A 22,671-nucleotide genomic window follows, 5' to 3' on the forward strand; every position below is an offset into this window, starting at 1 on the left:
CTGGAGGACCAATTCTCTCGGAGCTGGAGGACCAAACGCCGGAGGACCAATACCATTCGCACGCTGGCCGCCGGGACACTGGAGGACCAAACGCCGGAGGACCAATAGCATTCGCGCGCTGGCCGCCGGGACCCAGCGATAGAGGTTACCGTTGCTGCACTACCATCTTGAATCACTGGGATACAGAAATTGCCCGTCAACACCAACCGCTGGGGTTAGAGGACAACTGCAAGGGGGGAATTGGAAGACTGGTTAGAGGGGAACATTTTTTTGGACTTTTTATTTGGAAGTGCAGCTTCTCACTGGTGGCCCGGCTGTCTGGGTTGCCATAGTGAAAGGAGCCCGGGGCCGCCATGATCCGTGTGAGTAAGCGAGCGCTGGACTGGATTTATTCCATTGTGAGTATCGAGTGTCAGTCGGTCATAGGCAGTCCCTCGGAATCGAGGAAGACTTGCTTCCACTCTAAAAATGAGTCCTTAGGTTGCTGAATAGTCCAATACGAGAACCACAGTCCCCGTCACAGGTCGGACAGATAGTCGTTGAGGGAAAGGAAGGGTGGGACTGGTTTGCCGCTCGCTCTTTCCGCTGCCTGCGCTTGATTTCTGCATGCTCTCGGCGATGAGACTCGAGGTGCTCAGCGCCCTCCCGGATGCACTTCCTCCACTTAGTGCGGTCTTTGTCCAGAGACTCCCAGGTGTCGGTGGGGATGTTGCACTTTATCAGTGAGGCTTTGAGGGTGTTCTTGTAACATTTCCTCTGTCCACCTTTGGCTCGTTTGTTGTGAAGGAGTTCCGAGTAGAGCGCTTGCTTTGGGAGTCTCGTGTCTGGCATGTGGACAATGTGGCCTGCCCAGCGGAGCTGATCAAATGTGGTCAATGCTTCAATGCTGGAGATATTGGCCTGGTCGAGGACGCTAACATTGGTGTGTCTGTCTTCCCAGGGGATTAGTAGTAGGATCTTGCAGAGATATTGTTGGTGGTATTTCTCCAGCAACTTGAGGTGTCTACTGTCCATGGTCCATGTCTTTGAGCCATACAGGAGGGCGGGTATTACTACAGCCCTGTGGGGCTTGAGCTTGGTGGCAGATTTGAGGGCCTGGTCTTCAAACACTCTTTTCCTTAGGCGGCCGAAGGCTGCACTGGCGCACTGGAGGCGGTGTTGAATCTCGTCGTCAATGTCTGCTCTTGTTGATAAGAGGCTCCCGAGGTATGGGAAATGGTCCACATTGTCCAGGGCCGCGCCGTGGATCTTGATGACTGGGGGACAGTGCTGTGCGACGAGGACATTTGTCTTACAGATGTTTAGCGTAAGGCCTATGCTTTCGTACACCTCAGTAAATACGTTGACTATGACTTGGAGTTCAACCTCTGTATGTGCACAGACGCAGGCATCGTCTGCGTACTGTAGCTCGACGACAGAGGTTGGGGTGGTCTTGGACCTGGCCAGGAGACGACGAAGGTTGAACAGGCTTCCACTAGTTCTGTAGTTTAGTTCCACTCCAGCGGGGAGCTTGTTGACTGTGAGGTGGAGCACTGCAGCAGCGAAGAAGATTGAGAAGAGGGTTGGGGCGATGACTCAGCCCTGTTCGACCCCGGTCCGGACGTGGATTGGGTCAGTAATGGATGTTGGTCAGGATCACGGCCTGCATGTGGTCGTGGAACAGGCGGAGGATGGTGACGAATTTTTGGGGGCATCTGAAATGGAAGAGGACGCTCCATAGACCTTCGTGGTTGACAGTGTCAAAGGCCTTTGTAAGGTCGAAAAAGGTTACATTGGAGTATCAAGTGTGAATAGCAGGGAGAGCAGTGTTGCCAACTCTGGTTGGACATAGTCCTGGAGATTAGATTGTAATTCCTGCACACTCCAAGGCAATCCTGGAGAGTTGGCAACCCTATCACAGTAGGGTAGCGGCAACATTGGAGAATGTTGCACATTTTGCCTCTCCATGTACCTTACTTTGCACAATCTGTATTAAATTTCACTTTGCCATTGCTCTACCCACTTTGTCCAGCTCACTCTGATTCCACTGTCCCTTCTAGTTTGATTGGCTAAACATTTGACTAGGTTGCATTGGGTTTCTGAGTCCAGATTATTGATGTAAATTTAGAACCAGTAGTGAGCCCAACAGCAATCATTGGAGCTCCCTACCCAGATGTAACCCCTTTAACAAGTACTTGTCTATTCTACCCTTATGCCAATTTCTTAGCCATGGCCAATAATGCACCTTGCATGCCCACAGCTTTGATCTTAAGAACATAAGAAATAGAAACGGGAGTAGGCCATATGGCCCCTCGAGCCTGCTCCGCCATTCAATAAGATCATGGCTGATCTGATTATGGACTCAGCTCCACTTCCCCGCCCACTCCCCATAACCCCTTATCATTTACGAAACTATCTATTTCTGTCTTAAATTTATTCAATGTCCCAGCTTCCACAGCTCTCTGAGGCAGCGAATTCCACAGATTTACAACCCTCAGAAGAAATTTCTCCTCATCTCTGTTTTAAATGGGAGGTCCCTTATTCTAAGATCATGCCCTCTTGTTCTAGTCTCTCCCATCAGTGGAAACATTCTCTCTGCATCCACCTTGTCAAGCCCCCTCATAATCTTATATGTTTCGATAAGATCACCTCATTCTTCTGAATTCCAATGAGTAGAGGCCCAACCTACTCAACCTTTCCTCATAAGTTAATCCCCTCATCCCCGGTATCAACCTAGTGAACCTTCTCTGAACTGCCTGCAAAGCAAGTATATCCTTTTGTAAATATGGAAACCAAAACTACACAGTGTTTCAGGTGTGGCCTCACCAATACCTTGCAATGGCTGTAGCAAGACTTCCCTGCTTTTATACTCCATCCCCTTTGCAATGATAGCCTTTTGTGTGGAAATTTGTCAAGTAGGGTAATGAGGGTAAAACAAAGCTTATACATATTTAAAAAAAAATACAATATAGTTCTAATAAAATCCATGGGGCCGCATCGGGGAATAATTTAGGACTGAGATGAAGAGAAATTTCTTCACTCAGAGGGTGGTGAATCTTTGGAATTCTCTACCCCAGAAAGCTGTGGATACTCTGTCGTTGAGTATATTCAAGACTGAGATAGATACATTTTTGGACTCTTAAGGAAATCAAGGGATATTGGGATCGGGCAGGAAGGTGGAATTGAGGTCGAAGATCAGCCATAATCTTATTGAATGGCAAAGTGGGCTTGAGGGGCCACATGGCCTACTCCTGCTCCTATATATGTTCTTTTTATGCCAAAATAGTTGCTTGTGGTCCCTTAGGACCATCCACCAGATTTCATTTAATGTAACGTGTATATCTCATCTTGTACAGATACTCCTGATCTTCGTCTTACTCTCTTGGGGATTTGTTATTCATGCAGCCAGGATTACCGGTATGCAGCAGCTGCAGAAGTTGTACCCACACTTATTTCCAAGAGACATCTGAAAAGTTAGAACTTCATAAAGATTCTGCCGAGCGGGGAGCACCTGTGATCACCAACAGACTAAACAGCAGAGAGATGAGGAGAAAGGTCTTGGCACCAACCTTGTACACTGTGTGTGATGGGAGAAAGAATTTGCACAATGATCAAAATGGTCGAAGCGTAATTGGCATATCTTTTAGAACTGCAAACATGAATGGATCTGTTGTGAGCAGTGCAAACATAACTAGATTCATGTATAGAGAATGACTGTGCCAGATTGCAAATGGGTGTTTAATATACAGTATTTCCTTTTTTAATTACTTCTAATCATAAAATGTCACTATAAACTTTAATGTATATATTTTAATAATGCAGCTTTATTATCAAGTTGTTCTCGTATTTCTTGATGTTGCCACAAAGCATTCTTCCATCTGCAAACACGAGTGAAGTTTGAAATATCTTGGTTTATCATTGCACGGATTTGAATGAAACAATTAACTTAAAAATAGAGTTGTGAGAATGTGGAGCACACTACCGCAGGGAGTGGTTGAGACGAATAGTATAAATTAATTAAAGGGGGAAGCTAGAGAAGCACAGGAGGGAGGAGAGAATAGAGGGTTATCCTGATGTCAAATGAGGAAGGATAGCAGGAGGCTCGAGGGGAGTATTAACTCTGGCATGGACTGGTTGGGTCGAATGGCCTGTTTCTATGCTGTATATTCTATGTAAAAAAAAATTCACAAAGGATTAAAAAGACTAACACTCTGCTACTCGTATTTGCAGCTTCGGTGGATTGTACTGTACTTTTTTAAATCTGGAGTAGACTTTTCAATATTCATCAAGTTTACAATTTCATGAGTGTCACGTGAATGATACTCCAATAATACTTACACAATTCCTCTTGTGGTAGAGACCAAAACTAGGGGCCATAAATACAAGATAGCCACCAATCAATCCAATAGGGAATTCAGGAGAAACTTCTTTAGCCAAATAGTGAGAATGTGGAACTCTCTACCACATGGAGTAGTTGAGGCCAATAGCATAGATACATTTAAGGGGAAGTTAGATCAACACATGAGGGAGAAAAGAATAGAGGGAAATGCTGATAGGGCAAGATGAAGAGGGGTGGGAGGAGGCTCGTCTGGTGCATTAACACCGGTAAAATTCAATGCACAAGTATAAGGAATCTGCAGTCCAGGATCAATAATTATGTCACAGAGCAGGTGCGGCAAGCTACCTGCTGCCCTGACCCTTCCATGTAGTGCCGTTATGTGTGGCATTCATTCATTACCCTCATGGCGCCAGAGGTTAAAGTGGAATTTGACTGTAGGAGGTGGAGGCTGTGCAGAAGTCAGTCCCTAACTCCTGATCTTGCTTTCTGAGATTCTCTGAAGATACTTACAAATACTTTAGGTCTTGTTTCTTGTACTCATGCTGGGCTCCATCATGGTTTATGATGGGGATGGTCATGGAGCCTCCTCCTCCTGTTAGTCGCCTAGGTGTCCACCACCACCCTCGACCGGTTGCGGTATGGCTACAGAGCTTTGACCTGAACTATTGGTTGGGGGATTGTTTTGCATGTCTATCGTTTGCTGCTCTTGGTGTTCAGCATGCAGGAAGCTTTCTAAGGTATACCAGGAGCTGCTCTAAGCACACTGTTCTGTACTCTGCATTGAACCAAGATTAGTGGTATACAATTCCAGTTTAGGATGGCTAGATCTGCCCGCAGTCTGTCCCACTTGGGGTAAGCAATACTGTCACTAAACACTGGAGGATATTCTCACTGGAGACGAGATTTTGGTTTCACATGGACTGTGCAGTCGTCACTTATGCCAATGCTATTGTGGACTGATGTATCTAGACTGGTGAGGTAATCAAGTAGATTACTTCCATGTGTTGTTTTCCTCACTACCTGACGCAGGCCTAGTCTAATAGGAGTGTCCTACGTGACACGGCCAGCTCAATCACTAGTTGTACCACAGAGCCACTTTTGGTGGTGGACAGTGTACAGTCTGTGCCCTCGCTTCCTTCCCTCAGAGCTTGCTCTGTGAAGTTCAGTGTGGATGAGTACTGATTTGTCAGTTGGGGGCAAGGTACCGATAGGTAGTGATTGGCAGGAGGTTTCCTCGTCATTGACCTGAAGCCTCGATTTGCAGTTAAGGTTGAGGAATCCCAGGGCCACCCTCACCTGGCTCTTGTGCCCCCGCAGTGAACCAGTTGGGCTTTTGAAACAGCCTGGAAGGTTTGATGGTCGTTGTTATGATGCTAGTCCACAAATTCAATTTCAATACCTGCTATGGTGGGATTTTGAATTCACAACTTTACAGCTTAGGTCACCATAACACAGCCACTACCTTTAAGATCCATTTGGTAACCTTGTTCATGATGCCCCAATTGTGCAGGTTGGGATGTACATGAAGATGCTGTAGTCTTGAGATCCACTATGACCACTGAAAGGCACTGCATAAATAACTTTGGTGCTGATAAGAGGCTGAATGGTAATATTCTGTTACTGGAAGCTTTCATAGGATCAGGAATAGCCCATTCAGTACCTTGAGCTTGTTCTGCCATTCAATACCTCAACTGCATTTAGCTGCCTTAGATCAATATCCCTTGATACCCTTGCCTAATAAAAATCTAATCAATCTTAGCCTTGAAAACTTCAATTGGCTCAGCATACACAGCTTTATGGGGGAGAATTCCAGATTTTCACTACCTTGTGTGTGAGAAAATGTGCTTCTTGATTTCACTCCTGAATAGTTATAATGCACCCCCTTGTTCTGGATTCCCCCACCAGAGGAAACAGCTTTGCTGTATCTACCCTATTGCAACCTTTTATCATTTTAGGGAGGGAATTCCAGAGCTTAGGGCGCAGGCAGCTGAAGGCACGGCCGCCAATTGTGGAGCGATGAAAATCGGGGATGCTCAAAAGGCCAGAATTGGAGGGAAGAAATCGCAGAGGATGCGAGTTACGATACATAGAAACATAGAAAATAGGTGCAGGAGCAGGCCATTCAATATGATCATGGCTGATCATGCAACTTCAGTACCCCACTCCCGCCTTTGCTCCATACCCCCTGATCCCTTTAGCCCTAACTCTCTCTTGAATATATCCAACGAACTGGACTCAACAACTTTCCGTGGTAGAGAATTCCACAGGTTCACAATTCTCTGGGTGAAAAGGTTTCTCATCTCAGTTCTATTTTGCTTACCTCTTATCCTTAGACTGTGACTGGTTCTGGACTTTCCCAACATCAGGAACATTCTTCCTGCATCTAACCTGTCCAGTCCCGTCATAATTTTAAATGTTTCTATGAGATCCCCTCTCATTCTTCTAAATTCTAGTGAGTATAAGCCTAGCCGATCCAGTCTTTCTTCATATGTCAGTCCTGCCATCCCGGAAATCAGTCTGGTGAACTTCGCTGCACTCCCTCAATAGCAAGAATGTCCTTCCTCAGATTGAGACACCAAAACTGCACACAATACTCAAGGTGTGGTCTCACCAAGGCCCTGTACAACTGCAGTAAGACCTCCCTGCTCCTATACTCAAATCCTCTCGCTATGAAGGCCAGTATGCCATTTGCTTTCTTTACTGCCTACAATACCTGCATGCCTACCTTCAGTGACTGATGTACCATGACACCCAGGTCTTGTTGCACCTCCCCTTTTATTAATGTCACCATTCAGATGATAATCTGCCTTCCTGTTTTTGCTACCGAAGTGGATAACCTCACATTTATCCACATTATACTGCATCTGCTATGCATTTGCCTATTCACCTAACCTGTCCAAGTCACTCTGCAGCCTCCTCACAGCTCACACTGCCACCCAGCTTAGTGTCATCTGCAAACAAGATATTACATTCAATTCCTTCATCTAAATCAGTAATGTATATTGTAAATAGCTGGGGTCCCAGCACTGAACATTGCAGCACCCCACTAATCACTGCCTGCCTTTCTGAAAAGGACCCGTTTATTTCCACTCTTTGCTTCCTGTCTACCAACATCTAACCACGTAATACAGGCTGCAGTGTTTTAGAAATTGTGTATGAATAAAAAAAACAGCCTTCTACATCCTGGTAAATCAGCATTTAATGATAAATAAGTCTTTCAAAAGGAACTATCTGTGTCTTTCCTCTGAAGTTAATCGTACAGTATTTTACGCTAGACATCCATCCATCCATATGTGCATTTGTCCTCTGATCAGTGGGACCAGTGACGCTCATCCTCTTTCAATGGTGGAACAACTTCTCCCGTCTCCAAAATTGTATCACCCTGAAGGAACCAAACAAAGGATAGACATCAGATGTGCGTACAGCCATATTATTATGGGCAGGCACGCCTGACCTGGTCTGAGCTCGGAGATTAAGCAGAGTCAGGCCTGTTTAATACTTGGGTGGGAGACCGCCTGTGAATACCAGGTGCAGCAGGCTTTGTCTGACTGCCTGCTTCTCTTCCATGGCTACGTTTGCACCTAGAGATGGAGCAGGCGGTGTCCACCGGTATGCTTGAGACCTTTCGCAACCGGTGGTCACCGGAGGGACGGGAGTGCTTCATCACACCTCGGAATAAAATTTTAATTTGATTTGTTAAGTTTCATTTTTTTTTGTGTTTAATTTACAGTCTATTTGATCGTGCTCCTTTAAGAAAGGAGCATTTACTACGTTTTGGTGATGGCAATAGCCATCATTCATTGTTAAGAACATGAAAAGGACAGACATCAGTAGTGCAATTAGCTCAACAGATTCCCATTCGATTTGAGAGCCCAGAGCAAACATGTTATGCTTTGTAATACAATTCCTTGTTTCTATCAACTGCTCGAGCCAATGTTCTTCTTCCTCACTGGTTACGTGTTTCAAGTCTTAAGTTTCTGTGCCAATTGGTTATTTTCTATTTCCGTTACTCAGCAATCATATTACACAAAAACCTCGTTCCATAGTTTTAATTTTCTCTCAATCCCATTGCACAAAAAGAATCTCGAACACAGTTGCTTTAACAGTTCCTCATCCACACCAATGTATACCCCTAAAATAAAATGTACTGAATTTTTAAAAAAGCACAGAAACGTACAGAGATAACCACCAATAATTTTCTGTGCAAAATCTCCTGCCATTACTTGGGTTTAGACCCTGGAACATAGGAACAGGAGTAGGTCATTTAGCCCCTTGAGCCTGTTCCGCTATTCAATGAGATCATGGCTGATCTGTGACCCAACTCCATATACCCGCCACTGCCCATATCCCTTAATATTTTTGGTTAACAAAAATCTATCAATCTCAGATTTAAAATTAATAATTGACCCAGTGTCGTGTGTGGAAGAGTTCCAAACTTCTACCACCCTTTGTGTGTCGAAGCGTTTCCCAACTTCACTCATGAAAGCCATGGCTCTAATTTTTAGGCTATGTCCCCCAGACCTAGACTCCCCAACCAGCAAAAATAGTTTCTAGCTACCCTATCTGTTCCCCTTAATATACTGAAAACTTTGATCAAATCACCACTTATCCTTCTAATTTCTAGGGAATACAACTCTAATTTGTGTAATTTCTTCCTTGTAATTTAACCCTTGGGAATCCAAGTATCATCCTGATAAATCTACACTGCACTCCCTTCAAGGTAACTATATCCTTCCTAAGATGTGGTACCCAGAACTAAACACAGTACTCCAGGAGTGATCTAACCAGGGCTTTGTATAGCTGTAGTACAACTTCTATTCTAGTTCTCTAGATATAAAGGTCATCATTCCATTAGCCTTTTTGATTATTTTCTGTGCTTGTTCCTGACATTTTAATGATCTATGTACACGAACCCCTAAGTCTTGTTTGATAAATAAAAGTGTTGGTATGTGATTCCACGGGAGCCAGCATTTCCAAGTTCCATTTCAGATTTCCATCATTCTCAGTTTTTCTTCATCTCTCCTTCTCGCCATCTTATATTGAAGATACATATTTTACATTAATGCATACAGCGCATCTTAATACCAGAACAAGTTAAATTAATGTGGTTAATTAGTTAACAATCTAACATACCGGGAAAATCTTTGGCTTCACAGTCACGATGCCATATGGTTTGGTCTGCGGAACAGAAACCACAGATTTAAGAATCAAAAAAGCTCTTCCTAGATTTTTTTTGTTATCTATAAGGACCCCAACCATAGGCAAATACTGAATACAATTAACAAAGACTTGCATTTATATAGCTCCTTTAACATAATAAAACGTCCCAAGGTGCTTCACAGTAGCGTTATCAAGTTAAACTAAAATTTGACACTGAGCCACATAAGGAGATATTAGAACAGGTGATCAAAACTTGGTCAAAGAGGTAGGTTTGAAGATGCATCTCAAAGGAGGAGAGAGACGGAGCGTTTTAAGGAGGGATTTCCAGAGCTTAGGGCCTAGGCAACTGAAGGCATGTCCGCCAATGGTGGAGCGAAGAAAATCGGGGATGGGCAATAAACCAGAATTGGAGGAACGCAGAAAGCTCAGAGTTCTAGGCAATGTTCCCTCTAATTTTTGGGGGGCTGCGTGGGCCATTCAAAATGTGTGTTTTTTTGCATTGAAAAGCCGGCAAGCCAGCTGTGCAGGATCCCTGGAGTGCTGCGCAGCCATGCAGCTTAAAGGAAACGTTGGTTGTAGGGCTGGTGGAGGTTACAGAGATTGGGAGGGGGCGAGGCCACGGAGGGATTTCAAAACAAAGACTTTGATCCTGAAACGTATCCCATTTGTCCTCAAGATGTGCGATTCCAAATTTACCTGTTCTACACCCTTTCCTTCCTCTTGCAAATTTACTTGTGTTCTTCCAATTGCTAAGACAGACAATTCCTGCTACCCTAACTACCACCACCTTATTGACCCCCCCCAACCCCAAGTCAGCACTTTTAAAAAAGTTATGGAAGCTGCCTTTAACTCTCAAATAATCCACTGCCTTGAAAGACGTGGACCAATCAGTGGTCATCAGTTTGATTTCTAGCACGGCTACTCCACTTATAATCTTGCTGAGCAACTTTTAAAACATTCTCGAAAACTTTTGCCGATTCCTTCATCAGCACCTCGATTATTTCCAAAGTCGTTGGTAGTTTGAGCTTCTAAATTAGTTGCCATTACATGTTCTTCTACCTAAGTTGTGCTTCTGGCTACCTTCTAGTTTCCTCTCCAATTGCTATATTTGTGTTGCTGCAGCCAAACTGATAGGTTGTCCTCTTTCTCCACCAACTCGCAAGTTTTCGAAGGCTCTATTCTCTCTCTCTGTTCTTTCAGATCAAATGACCTTCCTTCAATCGACTTGATCCACTCCTTTGCTGATGATTCAACTCTACATTTGACACCCTCAATGCACACCATGTTCATTGCAACTAAAGATCGAGTCAATTAAAATCTTGCTTCTTCAAAGACACTGCATCCTGGACTGGTTTTGATCACCTGAGGAGAGGGCCGGAGAGAAATTTTCCAGAGTATTTTGTTTCCTTGTTGGCCCCGAGTTTTTTGGCCTCCCAGGAGATTATATGGCTGCGAAGATGGGAGGGAAGTTGGGGGAAAGAAGTGTTTAGTCATAATGCTCTGACTATCATGGTGTGGTAAAGGCTTGATGGACCAGTTGGTCTTTTCCTGCCTGTCAATTTTGTATGTTTGTATTTACATTTCTTGCGAGCCTAACTAAAGGCTACAAGTACCATTAATGCCTCTACCGCAAGTCCTTCATCTATTGACATTCCTAATCTCAGTCTCTTCTGATCTCAAATTCCCCAGGGTTTGGGATGCCAATCCAGGCTGACACTCCAGTGTAACACTGAGGGATTTTGGCATTGCCTGTTCCAGTTGTTCAGGTCAAAGTTAAAGATTCCATGGCTGTATGCAAAGAGCAAGGAATTCTGGTGTCCCACTCGAGACTTGAACACAAAATCTAGGCTGACACTTCAATGCAGCACTGAGGTAGCACTACACTATTCTAGGAACATAGTAACAGGAGAAAGCCATTTAAGCCCCTTGAGCCCATTCCACCGTTCAATGAGATGGGGCTCTGTGATCTAACTCCATCTACTTGCCTTTGTCGCATATCCCTTAATACCTTTGGTTAACAAAAATCTATCAATCACAGATTTAAAATTAACAATTGACCCAGCATCAAATGCATTTATGGAAGAGAGTTCCAAACTTCTACCACCCTTTGCAATTTAGAAGTGTTTCCTAACTTCACTCCTGTCAGATCCCATGGCATTGTTTTTGAAGACGAGCAAGGGAGTTCTTTCCGGATCAATATTTATCCCCCAACCAACATCTACAAAAAGCAGATTATCTGGTCATTATCACATTTGTGGGACCTCGCTGTGTGCAAATTGGCTGCTGTGTTTCCTATATTACAAGAGTGACTACACTTCAAAGTTCTTTCTTTAGCTCTTCATCTGGATTTACCAATAATTAAGAAGCCTGTACTGTAAGTCTTTGCATCAGTACTTACTGCAACATGGTACTTCACATAGTAATGGACAAACCAGGCAGGAATCAGTAACCGAGTGAGAGCCCACCAGCCTGCGTTGCATGTCTTATAGGTCTGAAATATAAAACAAACACGCAAAATGAAAGCATTTACATTAAAGACTTGGCAGGGATTGAAGAATTTAGAAATATATAATTCAAAATGGTTTAGAAAGATGTCATTCTGGGAACCTAGATTATAACACTCAAGTATTTGTTGAGAAATAACTTACAGTCCTTGATCAATTTCACAATCAAAACTATTGATGAGAGTGTGTGCGCTTTTAGTTTTACCTTGCTTAAAGCTATCTTGTTAATTTAACCTCACATTGCTAAATTACTGTAGGTGAATGATGCTGATGGGGTATACGGAAGGAATGGAGTATACACACTCTGACAAACTCCAAGATAAATACTTGGGCAATTACTTGTGTTTTGTCCTGGTAATCCAGCCATTACTCCTATTCACAGGCCTCATTTATGGAGCCCCCAAATTGTGTACAGAGCGAGCCTTCCATCTCATCCTACTATCCACTGCTTCTCTCAATTCCATGGACACCTGTTACCTTTCTATTTCTACTAGCTGGAAGCTCTGGCTGTTCCACCAGTTCAACTCAATCAGCAGAACCTGATGGCAGTCAGAGGTCACGAGGCTGTACATGTTGAGCCATTTAACTGTCTTACTCCACCTCACAGATATAAGGAGCAAGTGTAATCGCAGCTCATTGCTCAAAATCTGGTAATGCCACACCCAGCAAGTGTAGTTATTGGACTTTTAACGATATATATATATTTTTTTAACCTGTGGAAGGGCTACAATTGATCTCTGGATTAGGAAAGGGGAGAAAAAGAGCATGGCACACAATCCTGACTGGAAGTCATCAGCATTGGGTGAGGATTGCATTGCGCTAAGCTGTGATGCCCTCCACAGCAGGATTGCCTGTTGATACTCACTGTTCACACATGCTGGATGTCGACCACGAAAGGCCTGTACCCCAGCGAGGGAATCGATATCTTCAAGAAAGCATGGAAGGGAAGAAATTTGGGGAGGGTGCAAAAATCATCTGCGGTCTATAGCTGGTGAGCAGACAGCACAATAACTGCTCCCACTGAGCTGGGAAACACTCCTGACTTGGAATGTTAAACAATAAACCCATTAAAACATTAAAAACATGACTCGCCCAAACATGTTATCCTTATTGGCCACAGATAATGTTTAAATGAATGTTTCCGTTAATTTGGATATATTTCAAGTTGCTGATTCTCACAGACCTTGTTAGTGCTGTGGCCTCATAAATCCTAAGAACAGCTGTTTGCAAAACATCCAGTCCCCGAAATTCAAACAGGGAACAGCGGAGACGGAGAGTATAAAATATATGTGCAAATAGATCTGAATTGCTGAGCTTCCTAACATAAAGCATGATTGCAATTAAAATAAGCAACTTTTTTTACACACCAATACAAGTGAGAAATGATTGCAGAGAATGTTAGAAGTGATATTTAATGGTCGAGTGAGACAAATCAATTGCAAACCCATTTTGAACACTTGGCCATCCACCTGGACCAAGGACAGAATTAAATGTACAGGGCTCAGTGAGTTTTAACCCAACCACATGCAGAGTAGCGCCACAATGGCCTTGTAATAGTGGTCGACGGTGTAGCTACGGAGTACGCACTTACCTGGTGCGAAGCCCCAAGCAAAAACTTGCTTTGAAATGCTGCAGGGTTGTGCGCAGCGTAGTGGCTCATGGATCCCAGGAGCGCATCATTGTGCATAAGTGTACCTGGGATCGTGTGGGGCGCTGCTCCTTTCACAAGCCAATCAGGAAACATAGAAAGCCCTGTTTGACCAATATGCTTTAAAGGAAGATACCGGTCAATCAGAAGCTAGCTACAGCAGAGTCAAGCAAAGCAACCTGACAGCCTCACTTTAAACACTAGCTGGCCTTCACTCTTAGAACGCAAATCCTTGTCACCTCAGAATTGTGATGACGAAATCCTATTGTCAATGAAAGTAGATTGATAGTGTTTTTAAAACTGGCAATGCAGTTTTTTGGTTGATACTCAATTTTGAAGTGAGAAGATTGACTTTACAAGATTAAAAAAATTATTAAAATGATTTCATCCCTCAAACTAAGCTTTTACAGCTGTCTGGTAGGTTCATTTATGTGTTTGTTTTTAATTATTATGGCCCTGAAATTGCAATGTTCTCATCCCCCTTCCCATCTCTTACGCTGTGCAACAGGCCGTAAAATTTGCCAGTGTAATTGATGCATGGTTGGTGGGCAATTAGCCCAACTTTTCACCAGCAATGAGGACTTGAAAGTCGCTGAGGATCACCTTTCTATTCAGAGCTTCACAGATCGCAAGTTCGGGATTTAGCACACGCAGAAATCCCGATTTTGTGGTCAATTTCAATGGCGGTAGGACGACGTTCAGAGTACTCTCATTGGAGGCAGTACAGAGAAGATTCACTAGGTTGATTACTGAGATGAAGGGTTTGACTTATGAAGAAAGGTTGAGTAGGTTGGGCCTATACTCACTGGAGTTTAGAAGAATGAGAGGTGATCTAATTGAAACATATAAGATAACGAGGGGCTCGACAAGGTAGATGCATAGAGGATGTTTCCAATCATTGGGGAATCTAGAACTAGGGGGCATAGTTTCAGAATAAAGGGTTCGCCCATTTAAAACTGAGATGAAGAGGAATTTCTTCTCTCAAGAGGGTTGTAAATCTGTGGAATTCTCTGCCCCAGAGAGTTGCGGAGGCTGTATCATTGAATATACTTAAGGTGGAGATAGACAGATTTTTGAGTGATAAAGGAATAGGGTTATGGGGAGCAGCCAGGGAAGTGGAGCTGAGCCCAGGATCAGATCAGCCATGATCTTACTGAATGGCGGAGCAACTCGAGGGGCCAAATGGCCTACTCCTGCTCCTATTTCTTATGTTCTCTCAGATTACGCCATTGTACTGACCGCAAATTCAGGTCCAAGGTGTACAAGGTTACAATGCAATCAGTAGGTTACAATCAGTATGAGGTATGAGGTAACAATGCAATTCATACAACGTCACAATCCGTATGAGGTCACAATGCAACCAGTAGGTTACAATCAGTATGAGGTAACAATGCAATTCGTACAAGGTCACAATGCAACCAGTAGGAGGTCACAATCCACGTGAGGTCACAAAGTGGGTGCCTATCGCAGTGCTGTGTGACAGTTCATGGTCATTCGGTGAGATTGCTCACCCGGCCCCAACAGAGCTTTAACTCGGATACTCACATAAACCCGCCAGAGGCTCCGCGGCTGCAGGAACCCCTCCCAGAACCGGGCCACACTCCCTTTGCTGTCGGCCGGGAGGACGGGTTCGCGCGGGCTCAGCTCCTGGTCCTTCAGCCACCGGCGGCGTAGGTTCACCAGCTGCTGGAACCGCGCCTTCTCCTCCGGCGTGTAACCCAGCGGCATCTCGGCAACTGCGCGCCCGGCTCCAAAACAACGGCGCGTCAACTAGGCCCCGGTCACCAGGGGGCAGCGGCACCACACTGCTTATCCGGGGTACCACACTGCGCACTGTGCTACCGACACAGCGCCCCGCCTCACACACAGGCCGTGTGGCGCTCCCCTGCTGGCCGGGAGGAGACAGTGCGCCTCTCCCTCACTCCCCCTGCTGGCCGGGAGGGGACAGTGCGCCTCTCCCTCACTCCCCCTGCTGGCCGGGAGGGGACAGTGCGCCTCTCCCTCACTCCCCCTGCTGGCCAGGAGGAGACAGTTCGTATCTCCCTCACTCCCCCCTGCTGGCCGGGAGGAGACAGTGCGCCTCTCCCTCACTCCCCCCTGCTGGCCGGGAGGAGACAGTGCGCCTCTCCCTCACTCCCCCCTGCTGGCCGGGAGGAGACAGTGCGCCTCTCCCTCACTCCCCCTGCTGGCCAGGAGGAGACAGTGCGCCTCTCCCTCACTCCCCCTGCTGGCCGGGAGGAGACAGTTCGTATCTCCCTCACTCCCCCCTGCTGGCCGGGAGGAGACAGTGCGCCTCTCCCTCACTCCCCCCTGCTGGCCGGGAGGAGACAGTGCGCCTCTCCCTCACTACCCCCTGCTGGCCGGGAGGAGACAGTGCGCCTCTCCCTCACTACCCCCTGCTGGCCGGGAGGAGACAGTGCGCCTCTCCCTCACCCCCCCCCCCCCTGCTGGCCGGGAAGAGACAGTGCGTCTCTCCCTCACTCCTCATATCAGAATAAATGACATTACACAATCAGCAACTGCTGCTTCTTCCCCTCACTTGCCAGCCTTTTTGGGAATTACAGTTGCCCTCCATGTGCTCTTTGCACCAGTATTTATTTATTTATCGGGAGCTGCCTGAAAAAATTCTTTGTGTAAACCAGACACCAAAAAGTTCTGTTCCCTTCTCCCACTGTGTGGAATTACAATGAGTGGTCTGCCACTATTTTGCTTTCACTGTTTTATTGTATTATTTCTTCTTTTTCATTTACTTACATTATTAGTAATCCTGTAATATAACTTGCCTAATAGTAGTATTAGACAGTCCCTCATATCGAGGATGACCTGCTTCCACACCAAAAAGGGATGAGTTCACAGATGTTTCAATGAGGGACCTGACATTCTAGATCCCAAACTACATATTGAAGAGTGGAAGATGCCTGTGCATGGATTCTTTTAACGTGGGGTGGCCGTTGCACACCAGCCACCACACGGGCTTGACAGAGCTAGGTCTTGATCCAGTGACACAGGTTAACCAAGATGACTGGAGACAAAGCTCTGCTGCATGGACTTAGTGCACACACATGCTCCTACCATCCACAGATTGCAGTGTGGGCTGGCCCATGCTGCCCCTGGGCCCTCGCCTCTCCTGGGCCCCAATCACGACGCTTCTGTTGGTCACATCCCTACTACTACCTACAGCGAGTTCACACTACGGAGAGGCTGTTCACCTGCTCCATGTATGGGAAGGGATTTACTCATCCAGTCTGCTGAAACACCAGTGGGTTCACACTGGGAAGAGGCCGTTCACCTGCTCTGAGTGTGGGAAGGGATTCACAGTCATTCAACTTGCTGACTGACCAGTGAGTTCACACTGGGGAGAGACTGTTCACCTGCTCGGAGTGTGGGAAGAGATTCACTTGGTCATCCGACCTGCTGAAACACCAGTGAGTTCACAAGTGACTGCAGGGGTTGGATTCTGCTGTTACTTGTCTAATACCGACCTATTATCTATACTTCCAGCTAGGATCGGCAACTCTGATTAGACGCAATCCTGTAGATTTCATCACATGATCTCCACCCCTCCCCCACACACATTCCTGCCATTGGCTGCCTGACATGTCCACCCTCGAGGTGCACCCGCTTCCCCACGGCCAATTGGAACGTGAACAGACTGTTACCCGATTGGATGATTCTTGACTGTCAGTCAAGCATGCAATTTTCCCCATCTTCAATATTTTTATAACTAATTGACAAAAGCAATCAAAGAAAATTAAAATTCACTTTTTTTTCCTTAACACCCCTATGTTACCAACTCCCACGTTGCTCACGCAGTGTCCAGGAGATTAATTTTTAATTCTTGGAGATTCCAGGACAATCCTAGAGGATTGGCAACTCTACTTCTGGAAACTTAGAATCATAGAATGTTTAGAGCACAGAATGAGGCCATTCGGCCCATTGAGCCCATGCCAGCTCTATGCAGGAGCACTTTAGATAGTCTCACTCCCCCGTTCTTTCCGCGTAACACTGCAAATATTTTGGCTGAGGGCAACGGTGGCCATCGCCTGGCCCTTCAGAATGGCGTTCGCCTATAGTCTAACCTGTCTCAATAAGTCTTTCTGGCTGTTTAATAATGCACTTAGATTGTACTCCCGGGATTTCACTTGGTGACTGACTTAGCCTCACATTCTTATATTCTCTGATTTGTCAGATGATAAAGATGAAGAGTCGGGTCAGAATCACTTTTGGCTGCATCCTCAGTAGGTGATTCTCGGATGTCCTGACAGTTGTCTCGAAGTAACACTTTGGTACCATGTTAAATGGGGTGCAGCACCAGTGAGACCTGGGGGTTCACATCTCAAATCTTTGAAGATGTCAAGCCAAGTTGATGAGGCTGTTAAAAAAAAAATGGAATCTTTGGCTTTTATAAATGGAGGCATAGAGTATAATAGCAAGAAAGTTATGCTAAACTTTAATAAATCATTGGCTAGGCCTCAGCTGGAGTTTTGAATGGTGGGAGTAATCTATAGGCCCCCTAACAGTAGATACACTGTAGGACAGAGTAGAAATCAATAAATAATGGGGGCTTGTAAGAAAGGTAGTGCAATAATCATGGGCGATGTTCATCTTCATATAGAATGGACAAATCAAATTGGCAAAGCTAGGACGAGTTTATCGAGTATATTCGGGATGGTTTCTTAGAACAATATGTTGTGGAACCTACCAGGGAACATGTTATTTTAGTTCTGGTAATATGTAATGAGACAGGATTAATTAAGGATCTCAAAAAGGCCTTTGACACTGTCGACCGTGAGGGTTTATGGAGCGTCCTCCTCCATTTTGAATGCCCCCAAAAGTTTGTCAACATCCTTCACCTGCTCCATGACGACATGCAGGCTGTGATCCTTACCAGCGGATCCATTACAGACCCATTTCATGTCCGGACCGGAGTCAAACAGGGCTGCGTCGTCGCTCTAACCCTCTTCTCAATCTTCCTCGCTGTCATGCTCCACCTCACTGTCGACAAGCTCCCTGCTGGAGTGGAACTAAACTACAGAACCAGTGGGAATCTGTTTAACCTACGCCGTCTCCAGGCCAGGTCCAAGATCACCCAAACCTCTGTCGTTGAACTGCAGTACGCGGACGACGCCTGCGTCTGCGCACAGTCTGAGGCTGAACTCCAGGATATAAGCGATGTATTCACTGAGGCATATGAAAGCATGGGCCTTACGTTAACCATCCGTAAGACAAAGGTCCTCCACCAGCCTGTCCTCGCCACACAGCACTGACCCCCAGTCATCAAGATTCACAGCGTGACCCTCGAAAACATGGACCATTTCCCATACCTCGGGAGCCTCTTGTCAACAAAGGCAGACATTGATGTGGCGATTCAACATTGCCTCCAGTGCGCTAGTGCAGCCTTCGGCCACCTGAGGAAAAGAGTATTCGAAGACCAGGCCCTCAAATCTACCACCGAGCTCATGGTCTACAGGGCTGTAGTAGTACCCGACCTCCTGTATGGATTAGAGGCATGGATGATGTACAAAAGACACCTCAAGTCGCTGGAGATATATCACCAACGATGTCTCCGCAAGATCCTGCAAATCCCCTGGGAGGACAGATGCACCAACATCAGTGTCCTCACCCAGGCTAACATCCCCAGCATTGAAGTGCTAACCACACTCGATCAGCTTTGCTGGGCAGGCCACTTAGTTCACATGCCAGACACAAGACTCCCGAAGAAATTGCTCTACATGGAGCTCCTTCATGGCAAACAAGCCAAAGGTGGGCAGCGGAAACATTACAAGGACACCCTCAAAGCCTCCCTGGTGAAGTGCGACATCATCACTGACACCTGGGCGACCCTGGCCGAAGACCACCCCAGGTGGAGAAAGTGCATCCGGGAGGGCGTTGAGCTCTTCGAATCTCAACACTGTGAGTGTGAAGAGGTCAGGCGCAGGCAGCGGAAGGAGCATGCGGCAAATCAGTCCCACCCCTCTCTTCCCCCGACCGATGTCTGTCCCACCTGTGACAAGGTCTGTGGCTCTCATGTTGGAATGTTCAGCCACCAAAGAACTCACTTTAGCAGTGGAAGCAAGTCTTCCTCGATTCCGAGGGACTGCCTATGATGATGATGAATTAAGGATCTCATAGTAAAGGATCCTCCAGGGAAGGATGATAGAATTTAACATTCAGTTTGAGGGTGAGAAACTTGAGGTCTGAAACTAGTGTCTTCAACTTAAATAAAGACAGAGTTGGCTAAAATGGACTGGGAAAATAGATTAAAAGGTAAGATGGTAGATAAGTAGTGGCAGACATTTAAGGAGATATTTCATAACTCTCAAGAAGAATATATTCCAGTGAGAAAGAAAGACTCTACAAGAAGGATGAACCATCTGTGGCTAACTGAGGAAGTTAAGGATGGTATCAAATTAAAATATAAGGCATACAATGTTGTGAAGATTAGTGGTAGGTCAGAAGATTGGGAAATTTTAGAAACCATCAAAAATAATAAAAAGGGAGAAAATAGATTATGAGAGTAAACTAGCAAGAAATATAAAAACAGAAAGTAAGAGCTTCTACAAGTATATAAAAAGGAAGAGAGTAGCTAATGTAAACGTTAGTCCCTCAGAGGATGAGACTGGGGAATTAATAATGGGTAACAAGAAAATGATAGAGACTTTGAACAAATTTTTTATCTGTCTTCATGGTAGAAGACACTGAAAAGCATCCCAATAATAGTAGATAATCAAGGGGCAAAAGGGAGGGAGGAACTGAAAAAAATCACTATCACTGGAGAAAAAGTACTAGGCAAACTAATGGGACTAAAAGCTGACAAGTTCTCTGGACCTACATCCATGGGTCTTAAAAGTGGCTGCAAAGATAATGGATGCATTGGTTGTAGGCTTCCCAAATTCCCTAGATTCTGGGGCGGTCCCAGCAAATTGGAAAAACGCAAATTCAAGAAAGGAGGGAGACAGAAAGCAGGAAACCAGTTAGCCTAACAGCTGTCATTGGGAAAATGCAGGAATCCATTATTAAGGGAGTAGTAGCAGGACATTTAGAAAATCATAATACAATCAAGCACAGTCAGCATGGTTTTATGAAAGGGAAATCGTGTTTGACAAATTTATTAGAGTTCTTTGAGGATGTAATGAGCGGGGTGGATAAAGGGGAACCAGTAGATGTAATGTATTTGGACTTCTAAAAGGCATTTGCTAAGGTACCACATAAAAGGTTACTGCACATGATAAGAGGTCAAGGTGTTGGGGGTAATATATTAGCCTGCATAGAGGATTGGCTAACTAACAGAAAACAGAGAGTCAGGATAAATGGATCATTTTCAGGTTGGCAAACTGTAATTAGTGGGGTGCCACAGGGATCAGTGCTGGGGCCTCAACTATTTACAATCTATATTAATGGATGAAGGGACCGAGTGTACTGTAGCCAAATTTGCTGATGATACAAAGATAGGTGGGAAAGGAAGTCGGCAAAGGGATATAGATAGGTTAAGTGAGTGGGCAAAAATTTGGCAGATGGAATATAATGTGGAAAAATGTGAGGTTATCCACTTTGGTAGGAAGAATAGTGTTATGTATTTAACTCCTTGCAACCTGTATCACACTACCACCAGAGGACCTACCTGTTGGAGTCCCAAGTGATTCCAGCATCCCTTGGGAGCACTGTATATAAGCAGGCCACCCACGAGGTACCTACACTCTGGAGTCTTATTAAAGGATCTAAGGTCACACTTGTTCATTGTTCACAGTACTCAGTTTCATTCTTTATTATGAGCGTATCAAATAGAAAAGCAAATTATTATTTAAATGGAGATAGACTACAGAATGCTGCGGTAAAGAGGGATTTGGGTGTCCTCATACATGAAACACAAAAAGTTAGCATTCAGGTACAGCAAGTAATTAGGAAAACAAATGGAATGTTGGCCTTTATTGCAAGGGGATAGAGTATAAAACATGCACCTGGAGTACTGTGTACAGTTTTGCTCTCCTTATTTAAGGAAGGGTATACTTGCATTGGAGACAGTTCAGAGAAGGTTCACTAGGTTGATTCCTGAGATGAAGAGATTTTCTTATAGGAAAGGTTGAGCAGGTTGGGCCCATACATATTGGAGTTTAGAAGAAAAAGAGGTGATCTTATTGAAAAGTATAAGATTCTGAGGGGGCTTGACAGGGTACATGCTGAGAGGATGCTTCTCCTCATGGGGGAATCTAGAACTAGGAGGCATAGTTTCAGAATAAGGGTCGCCCATTTAAGACGGAGCTGAGAAGGAATTTCTACTCTCAGAGTGTTGAGAAATTTGGAATTCTCTACCTCTGAGAGCAGTGGAGGCTGAGTCATTGAATATATTCAAGGCAGAGGTAGATTTTGAACTATAGGGGAGTCAAGAATTATGGGGAACAGGCAGGAAAATGGACGAGGCCAAGATCAGATTAGCCATGATATTGAATGGTGGAGCAGGCTCGAGGGGCCAAATGGCCTACTCCTGCTCCTATTTCTTATGTTCTTATGCTATGTAATTCTGGGAACCACACTTTAGGAAGGATGTCAAAGCCTTGGAGAGGATGAAGAGGAGATTTACGAGAATGGTACGAGGGATGAGGAACTGCAGTTATGTGGAGATACTAGGTAAGCCACAATTGTTCTCCTTAGTGCAGAGAAGGTTAAGAGGAGATTTTAGAAAGATGTTCAAAATTCTGAAGGGTTTTGATCGAGTAAATAAGAAATTATTTCCATTGGTGAGAGGGACGATAACCAGAGGTTACAGATTTAAGGTAATTGGCAAAAGTACCAGAGGGGGGATGAGGAGAATTTTGTTTTACACAATGAGTTGTTGTTATGATTAGAGAAAGAGAAAGGGGGAGACTGGAAAAAATAGAAGATAACCACAGTGGCCAGGAGTTTCCGCTCAATTGTGGTGGTACAGGAGCGATGTCCAAAATCCGGAGTTGTGGAATCCGGAATGTTCTGAAATCCGGATACCGGGCCGATCCTTGACGGGGTCGTTCAGAAACTGGAAAATGTTCTGAAATCCGGACTCCCCC

The 22,671-nt window shown here is 45.0% G+C and overlaps 1 protein-coding gene across 1 annotated transcript; it reads right to left on the reverse strand.

Moving 5' to 3' along the window:
• Positions 1 to 7,499: 7,499 nt before the first annotated feature.
• On the reverse strand, positions 7,500 to 15,503 carry ndufb6 (NADH:ubiquinone oxidoreductase subunit B). Its single transcript, XM_070887840.1, has 4 exons — positions 15,176 to 15,503; positions 11,877 to 11,969; positions 9,452 to 9,496; positions 7,500 to 7,700 (listed from the first exon to the last, which is right to left on the reverse strand). Exons 1-4 carry the CDS (start codon positions 15,356 to 15,358, stop codon positions 7,629 to 7,631), a joined length of 393 nt encoding a protein of 130 aa, XP_070743941.1. The 5' UTR covers positions 15,359 to 15,503; the 3' UTR covers positions 7,500 to 7,628.
• Positions 15,504 to 22,671: the final 7,168 nt, after the last annotated feature.

This window comes from Pristiophorus japonicus, chromosome 1, assembly GCF_044704955.1.
Source record: "Pristiophorus japonicus isolate sPriJap1 chromosome 1, sPriJap1.hap1, whole genome shotgun sequence".
In the NCBI taxonomy this organism is placed as follows: domain Eukaryota; kingdom Metazoa; phylum Chordata; class Chondrichthyes; family Pristiophoridae; genus Pristiophorus; species Pristiophorus japonicus.